This window comes from Sinocyclocheilus rhinocerous, unplaced genomic scaffold (assembly GCF_001515625.1).
Source record: "Sinocyclocheilus rhinocerous isolate Xijiao unplaced genomic scaffold, SAMN03320098_v1.1 scaffold846, whole genome shotgun sequence".
Classification (NCBI taxonomy): Eukaryota; Metazoa; Chordata; class Actinopteri; order Cypriniformes; family Cyprinidae; genus Sinocyclocheilus; species Sinocyclocheilus rhinocerous.
This window is the reverse complement of record NW_015661883.1, coordinates 18,623-28,109: the sequence shown is the minus strand read 5'-3', so window position 1 is coordinate 28,109 and position 9,487 is coordinate 18,623. Positions and strand designations below refer to the sequence as shown.

The 9,487-nt window shown below is 35.8% G+C and overlaps 1 protein-coding gene across 1 annotated transcript in view; it reads right to left on the bottom strand.

The window, feature by feature from the left end:
- The window catches only part of LOC107726779 (lissencephaly-1 homolog B-like), a 24,796-nt gene that overhangs the window by 9,080 nt on the left and 6,229 nt on the right, over positions 1–9,487 (bottom strand). Inside the window, exons 2-4 of the mRNA XM_016536461.1 lie at positions 1,633–1,717; positions 1,464–1,538; positions 1,132–1,338 (exon numbers count right to left, since the gene is read on the bottom strand). Of these exons, the coding sequence (XP_016391947.1) occupies positions 1,132–1,338; positions 1,464–1,538; positions 1,633–1,717 (367 nt within the window). The remainder of the gene's footprint in view (positions 1–1,131; positions 1,339–1,463; positions 1,539–1,632; positions 1,718–9,487) is intronic.

The window sequence follows — 9,487 nt, the reverse complement described above, 5'->3', positions numbered from 1 at the left end:
TAATTTTAAGTTAAGTTGTGTTTTATTGGTATAATGTCTGCTAGAATGCTAAAAAATGTTCAGTGTTAAGTAAATATTTTAAAATTGTTTTGTAAATGATTTTTTTCTTTGAAAAGCAAGACAAAACAGTAAAAAGCACATTTTGGCTATTTAATTTATGCAATGATGAAAAATTTGGCAAAATGGGGGGAAAAAAACGTGAAAAACCGTGTTCGGCATTCGGCCCAGTATTTAATTTTGTTCGGCTTCGGCCAAAAATTTTCATTTCGGTGCATCCCTACAAAAAACAAAAAGTGTGCTCATTATTAGTGCTCCATATGGGATCCATATTGGGAAGATCTTTACATAGGTAAATGAAAAATATTTCAATATTTAAGCCAACATTCTTGCAAACACACACACACACACAAAAACAGGACTGTTTTTGCATCGTTCATGACAATTATGCACCACTCATACGCTCCGCTATTTCAGTGCTGGATTTCCCCAAAACACCAAAGACTGCAAAGCTGCACAGTATCATTTACATAAGGCAAATATTAACACACTGACTCATTTGGACAACCAGTACAATAGTACTTTTGCAAGCTCTTTTTTACACTAGACCTCTAATCTAGAACATTAAACGTACAGTAGCAAAGATCAACAACAGGTTTAAAATCTGGCACAGAAAGAGTATACCACTTCTGCCACAACTGCAAATCGGCAACAGGTTAGACAACAAATAATATAGGGGAGTGCTATAAGACCTATATAAAAAAAAAAAGGTGTGAAGCAAAATGTCTCGAGCAGTCTAGCTGTGATATTTATTTGTGATCTATCCATGTCTTGACATGTGAAAGATACAAAGAAACGCATAAAGAAAGATCTGATAGAAATGCAGGCTGAGAACGCTTATAACTGCACTGCCTGGTGTCCAGAGAACTGCTCACCGTTGCCCTGGGAAACCAGAGCATCACGATTTCTCCATGGAGATAGTCAGTGACTCAGCACAAAAGAATGAGAGCATATGGATTTGAAAATTGAAAAATGGCACAAGATAACATCCATATAGCATATGCATACATCCTTGTACAGCCGAAGTCAAAACATCTGACGTGTAAAAAAGCTGAATCAAAAAAAGAAAAAAACCTTTATAGTGGCATCCTCTGAGGCGGAGACCATGAGGCTGAACACAGGGTGGAAGATGACGCGTGTGACAGGGCTTCTGTGGCCACTGAGGGCGTACTTCTCAGGCGGGCGTGGGATCCACTCTTTGGGGTCTCGTTTCTGTCCCACAGGGCCTCCTAAAGTGATCTCCGCCGTAGCTTCATTTAGTTTGGACTCCAACTCCATTACCTAACAAAATACAGGAAAAACTGGGGTTGTTTACCTTGGAAAATTGACATGTGCAATTATTTCAGATATATTGCACAGTTTTTTGTTTTTTTTAATAAGAATATACTGAAAAATGATTTACTGACCTTTTTCTGTAATCTGATGACTGAAGTCCATTTTTTTTCCAAAAGGCCTGCATACTTCTTATCCAACTCTTCATTCTGAAGAAATTACAAATAAGAATGAGACCTACTAATACATCAAATGGGATTGTCTTTTTTCATTTTGAAGCGTAGTGTGAATATATGCTATTACCACATCCAACTCTGTCTCCTTCTTAAAAACAGAATATGCTTCTTCATAACCATTAGAGCGCAAATAATCTGCTATTGCTCGATTTCTGAAAGAAAAGGAGGTGATTTTATTAGACAAAGAGATGTGTAATCATGCAGTTAAGTAAGGGATAATGCACGGCTAGCTGTGCATTAAACGATTTTAATGCACAACATGGAGGCCAAGAACCACCCGACGCCTCCACGGAGTGCATTAAAATAATTTAATGCACAGCTACCCGTGCATTATCCCACTTATACCATGGTCATTTGCCAGCATTGACAAGTTAAAGCTGTTAATGATGTTTGCAGCAACATATTTGACCGGAAGGGTAAAAAAACTGTTATTTTCGTCAGTTATGGCTCATTAGCTTTAGCATTCTGCCTGCTTCAAATCAGACACAGAAATGAAATGGTGCAGTAAGATCACATTTATTTGAATAAATTATAGCATTTATTGGAATTAATTATTGATCGATCGAGAGCGAGAGATGACAGTTGTGTGTGTGTGTGTGTGTGTGTGTGAGAGAGTTACCTGCGTCTGTGCGTCTCTCTCTCTACAAACAATTAAGCTGTAAGTTTAGTTACTTAAAATACAGCGATTTTAACACATCGTTGCAGAGGAATATAATATAGTTTTGAACACTTATAATATAGTTATAACCAGTGTTGGGCAAGTTACTTCCAAAATGTAATACATTATATATTACTAGTTACTGTCTTTTGAAAGTAATTAGTTACATTACAATATTACTGTCTCTGAATTGTAATGCATTACACTACTTTTGAGTTACTTTTGAGTTACTTTCATCCAAAATATCCACATAAGTATTGTAAAATGCCAAAATGTAGTTTATTGCAGCTCATTCTACACCCAGTGGAGGGTAAAGTGGTAGGTCTATATAGCATAAAATATGAAATCATATTTAGATACCGGTATGTAGGTCTACATTAATGTTACGTTGTAGTTTAGGTTAAAAAATATAAGCACAAATCGCATTATTACATTCAAAAATAACACTGGTAAATAAAGCGAAATATTATCATGTACAAACAATAAACACAATACCTAGCCTATAGGCTATTTTGAACGGTTTCAGAAGAAAACAAGAATGAAAAATATAAGTTGCTAAACAAGCCAAAATGAATTAGGCTAATTCAATGCGAAACTGAAAGCAAACGGCGTTCTCGCGCAGCCTACCTCTCTCATTCGGCATTAATCCAATTAAATGTGTCCATATTTGCGATGTATTTGAATGCTTTATGTAATCCAAGCTTACTTAACGCACTTAAAAAACATCCTCGTCACATGAGCAAATATGTGTTTGGCCCGAGCTCAGGCTGATCGACACGGATTGTACTACGCAGTAGGCTACGCACTATTTAAATTAACCAGTGTATCTATATGTTTGGTTGACTATTTTATTCACTGACAAGCTACACAAAATCGCGTTCAAAATCGCAGGCGATTCATTGCCGATTTTGAACACGATTTTGTGTAGCTTGTCAGTGAACTACGGCTGTGTAGTAAATGCCGCTCCATCTGAAAGCACGTGCTGGAGATTTACTACTAATCACAGGAGCGGCTTTACTGACGAGATGCGCATGAAAATCGCATTTGATTTTTTACAGACCCCTAAATATAGTGATCCAATATCTAGGCCATTTTGTTGATTAAAGTTGCGGAGCAGTGTTCACAAGAAGTCTCTGTGCTCCTGAATGTTTCTGTGTGTGCGCAGTGTGATCTGCGATCTCCGAACTCTCTCTCTCTGTGGATGTGCATGAGCAAAGACTATGGAGCGAGTGATGTGTGTGTGTTTGTGTGTATCAATTTAAGCAGCGCATTAATATAGAACTGTGATTAAACTGACTTGGAACTACCTGTGCATTAAATGGTTTCAATGCATACCTGCCAGCCAATCAGAATCGAGTATTCAGACAGACCATGGTATAAGCCTTAATAAAAACTTCCTCTATGGTAACATAACCAGTGTGTGATCATCACCCAAATCCATTTAGATTTAATGCATACACGGTAAATGATGAGACCGTACTTATCACATTAGCAGTGACATAGAGATGAAGTCAATATGTAGCAGGTCTCATAATTATAGATCTGAGTACATTTTGTTAGGGACATCAAGACTCATTGGACAGTTTTGGGAGTGGAAATGGCATTCAAATGCAGGACTGAATCAGCTACATTAATATTATGGAATCCAGGAGTCAGTTCTGAAATAATAATAGAAACATTTAGATAACTTGTCTACTGACCGTGTACAGAACGTGATTAAAGAGAAGTGACAAATGTATTTAGCTGCAGTGTGAACAAGGCCATTCTTTTGCTTTTGATAGATGTTTTGGTGATGCAATACTCTTGTCCTACATGGTAATAAATAGTGCAATTCCAGCAGTACAACTCAGTAAGAAAGTTCCATCTCTTAATGAAGGTGGAGACTGAGGGGGTAAAAAACGGACCAGGGAATTAACCAAAACACAGTGCCCTGGTTGTCATGGACACTCAACACTGAGGACGGAAAAAGTCTCAAATGAATTAACAAGTACATTAAAAACAAGAAAATCCATTGCCTGACAAATGCAAAGAGAAAAACAGCTACATAGTTCAAGTCACAATAATGCTTTTGAGGATATAATATCACCCTCCTCGTGAGCATTTCTGCCTTTCACTCCAAACACTCAACTGTTTATTCCACGTTGGTGTTACATGTATGTCTTGTTTTCTGTTCTCTCCGTTGTGACCTAGTTTTCCTGAGTTGCCTGATTATGTCATTCAGTTCACCTGTTGTCTGTTGTTGTTTGTTTGGTTCATGCTTATAACTCCTCAGTTCTCCCTTAGGCTACGTCCACACAAAGCCAGAGCTTTCCCTATCCGATCTTTTTTCCTCCCTCGTCTCAAGAAATATCTGCCGACACAAAACTATGTAGTATACATGCCAGACCAGCGTGTGGCGCTATAATTCTGGCACAGAGATACACTAAAAACAGAAAAGAAGACTTGGACTATGCGCATAAACCTTGGGCGCGGTATACAAACGAACATGGAACAATACATTTATTAATCAGTGTTAATGTTAGTTAATAAAAAGACAATCGTTCGGTGTTTGTTCATGTTTTTGTTGCTGTTACGTGACGTAGCGGTGTCTGACTAGGGGCGAGACGTGGGCTGATGATGTCATCGTTTCAGAAAATATACGGATTCGCTGTCCACACGAAAACGCAAGGGCGGCATTTTCAGATTTATCCACTCTGGGACCCGGTTTCAAAAAAATATAGGTCCAGTATCTATAGGCAAAAACTGGATTCAAAGAACAGCCACCTCATTAAATTATTATTTTTTTATTTAAAGACAGCCAAATTAAGTTTCTTTATGGTGATGTGTATTTTTTCCAGTTAAAATACTTTCTCCAATCCCAATTTTAGCTACACAGACAACTGTAAGCAAGCCATTCATAGGATAAAAATATCCATTATCCATCAAATTAATTTCATGCTTTTAAGGGTGCAGTATGTAGATTTTAGCAGCATCTAGCGGTGATGTTGCGAATTGCAATAAACGGATTAGCCCCTCCCCTTGAGAAGCTACCATTGCCGACACAGGACAAAGATGTCGTCATCTGAGACAGCAGAGAGTAGCCAGTCAAGCGTTGAGGTTTCTTTACAAAGATAAATTAAGAAATGATATGTAATTAATTGCTTTTAAGGGTGCAGTATGTAGATTTTAGCAGCATCTAGCGGTGATGTTGCGAATTGCAATAAACGGATTAGCCCCTCCCCTTGAGAAGCTACCATTGCCGACACAGGACAAAGATGTCGTCATCTGAGACAGCAGAGAGTAGCCAGTCAAGCGTTGAGGTTTCTTTACAAAGATAAATTAAGAAATGATATGTAATTAATTATTTAGTAAACCGATATGTTATTGCGAATATTATTGTTACATGTTCATCATTTTCGCTTCTTTGACTATGAAGATTGACACAGTCGTATGGAAGCATACAGGTAGCAAAATTCAATTCAAAAAGCAATATGCAAAATGGCAATGCAATATTCAAAATGTCAACGCAATATTCAAAATGCCAATGTATTTCTGTTTTTAAATGTACATTTTCCACTACCCATATGTGCCACATTTGGTGCAAAAGGAAAATGAAAATGAAATTATATAATTTACATTTGCCATTTCCAACAGTAGTCTTAATATGTAAATTGCATAATAATTTTAACGCTTTATAAGTTGCGAAATGAAAATGAAAATGTATAACCCACATTAATTTGATGTGTAACATGTCCAAGCAGAAATGGTAGCAAAATGATCATTTAAATGCTATTTTTCCTAAATGCATTTAGACTAACAGTTAGGACACTTAGAATTGCATTTTTCTCATGATGCCGTGGGATATTTGTAGCAAAATTCAGTGCGGCTTTGAAAATGCATTCCGAGCTGACCACGCCCGCCCTCCGTCAATCATTGCTTCAAAGGCAGGGATTGGCGGCAGCGTGTTACGTTTGGATCGTTCGAAACATGGCGACTGGAGATCTGATAAGATCGTTGAATTCACTGGCAGATGAAGTGGAGTGTGAACTGAGAAATATATGGTGCGTACTCCGTGCTAAAATCAAAAGTTCGAACGACCGACCGACCGATCGAACGTCAAACCGAACGTCTTGAGATTTGAGCGTCTTACCCTGCGGGTGACCCACGTGACGTCAGCGTCTTGAAATTAGCTGGTTTTTAAACATTTAAGGAGCCAAGCTGCTGTGTAAAGACTATAAAATGGACATTACAAATAAAGATATTTTATATCTAAAATAATACTCAACCATTTCCTGCATCCTGCTGTACTAACCTGTTGTACTTGCTGTACTTAAGTATTTAAAGACAATTGTAGGCTATTTTAAGTCATTCTGAGTGATATAAACACAACCTTCATGCGCATCTGATTGACAGATAAACCGCAAGCTCTTATTTCAGTGTTGTTTTTTTATTTTGTGCATATTTCAGCAAACAATTTGGTCAAATCGCTCCTCCTTCATTATGACCTTTTAATTATGTCAGGCAGAATGAGAGTACGAGTGCGAATAACATAATAATTCATAACATTTGAAGCAGATATATGTTTTTGAGCACACAATTCGTGCTGCTGCGACTTGCAAATGACCCCTTTAATGATATAGAGGGTCTCTTAAGCCATAAAACCCCAAAGATCATGCATGATTCTACGCAGACGCTACAAGCTATAGAGTATTCTGACAGATTATTTCTATATCATTGTTTGAATATTGTATAATGATGAATACTGTATCAATGAATATTGAATATTGTCCCACTGATAAAAACAGATATTTATGTCTCTTTGAATACATGTGAAGTGGAAATAAAAATCAAGAATAGGCTGAACAGTACCATGATAATATGTCCGTAACATTTCCCACTCCCGTCTTTTATTTAGATCAAAAGGCAGGTAAGGTGTGCGACACAAATGAATAAATAGGCCTAATTGTGAATATTAGCCTAAACAGAAATTAAGTTTAAATGTATGAATGTAAGCGTGTAGCATACTCCGTTCACATGAAAAGAAGCTAGAATCAGTGAACGTAACCTTAATACTGACAAAAATTAGCAGGGTTTGGGACAGTTAAAGTCCCTTTGGTTGGAGAGTACGGCATGTCTTAAAATTGTATTAATTTCATTACATACTAAATTGGTTGATGCTTCTCTGAGGCTTCATCATGTTGGCTTGAGAAAGCCAACATATATTTAAACATTATTAAAAAATGTTATCATGAGAGTAATTGATTCCACCTAGAGCTTTAATGCTTCACCAAACTCAGCTCAGACCTTCAGACTGGTCTGACTCACGTTGCTATATCTTTTTTAATTGGTCGAACTTACTTTCCCAAAAAATTCCATTGACTTACTTTATCGGAGCAATGAAGGCCGTAATACTTAATCCTGTCCACTAGAGGGGGAACAGAATAAGAAATCTTTTAGTCTAGGCTACTCTTTCTCGGTTTACATCAGTTTAAATGACAAATAAATGCATGAATTACATTTGTACTGCCATGAATAGGCCATATCTGTGTACGAGAACAAGTTTCACACTTCAAGCTGTAAAACTACTTAAAGCTTTCCATTCGGGTTTCCTCAAGCCTACTTCAAAACTTGTTCACAGACTTCACTCTCTAGTTTCTTTTAAGATATTGTTTATTCACACTGTTTTATGCATTTAATTTTATGCATCCAGCTGGAACTTTTATTTGTCATGAGCTCATTTTAAGATGTACAGGTGTTGATAAATCACATTAAATTAATGTGAAGAGCTAATGTCAGTGTTCTCAGTCCTGCTCCTGGAGGGTTAATGTCTGTTTTTACTCTGCCAAATTTGTTTTCCTTTCCTTTCATAAAGTATAGAGTTCAAGTTACCTCAGAGTGTTACAATTACAGGATTTTGCAGAAACTACACAACTGTAATATGAAATATTGTTACTGAAAAGTGTTATAACAATCAAACATAATTAAAATTATTTATTTACTTTTCCAACAAAGACAGGGTTTCTGCGGGGCATTGAAAATCATTAAAAGTCATTAAATGACCTATAATAACAGTCATTCAGGACTTCCGTTCAAAAACTCAGGAAGTCTTCATGAATTTCAAACTATTTTTTTGTATAATTAATTCATTTAAATTCATGTTTCTAATAGACACATTTATAGCAGAACCTCAAGTAAATTACATGTTATTTTGTTAAGTCATGATATACAGGTGGGAGCTTTTTCAATTTATCACTCAGAACTAGGGCTGTCACGATTATGAAATTTGGCTGACGATTAATTGTCTAAAAATAGTCACAGTTATTGCGATTATCACGATTAATTGTCTGTTTTTATGGCTTTCATTATAATTGATTAATTTAAGGGTTCAGTAAATAATTATGTTATCTTTTAATCTTTTTGAGTTATTATTTTGCAGTGTAAGATTATATAGAGTATTCCAAATTCTAAGAATTGGCCAATCCAACACCAGTGCTATTTTTTCCTACACCACAACAGAATATCAATACTGTGTTTGTGGAACTAATGGTCACTTTTTTTAAACCCTTTGTTAAACGCAATCCACTAAATACTCACTTCCTCATTACAGAGAAAAACTACATTTGAATAACTATGAAATTAAACTAGCTGACCGTATAATTTAGCAGCAAAAACAATATCTTGAAAAAAAATCTTTGATGCACATTATACAATTTAAACGTTTATTCTGTTAACTATTTGTCTTCTTACAAAATACATTCATGAAAATAAGAGAAATCATGAGAAAAGAAAAAAAATCTTTGGTGCACATTATACAATTTAAACATGTTTATTCTGTTAACTATTTGTATTCTTACAAAATACATTCATGAATATAAGATAGAAATCATGAGAAAAAGAAAGGCTTCTAATAATCTTTCTGTTTGTGATAATTCCTTCCTTCCTTAAACTTAAAGTAATATAATGGGAATATATCATCTTGGAGAGAGAGTGTTACGTTTGTAGCCTTTTCTCACAGCAGCTGGAATAATTAAATGTATCATTTTAATGGGTGATTGTAATTCAGAAAGGATTGTGTGTTTATGAAACACATGTGAATGAAATTAAATTATATTCCAGGTTTAAATGTGCTTTGATCACAGATAGCCTGGGATTTACACAAAATTTGTATTTTAAAGACAACCAGTTCGAAGGGAGCATAATTTGCTTTTTGGGTTAAAAGAATTTCTTAATATGAAATTCGAGTGGTATGACAATTAGAGATTAGACTGTACAGAAATTGAAATCT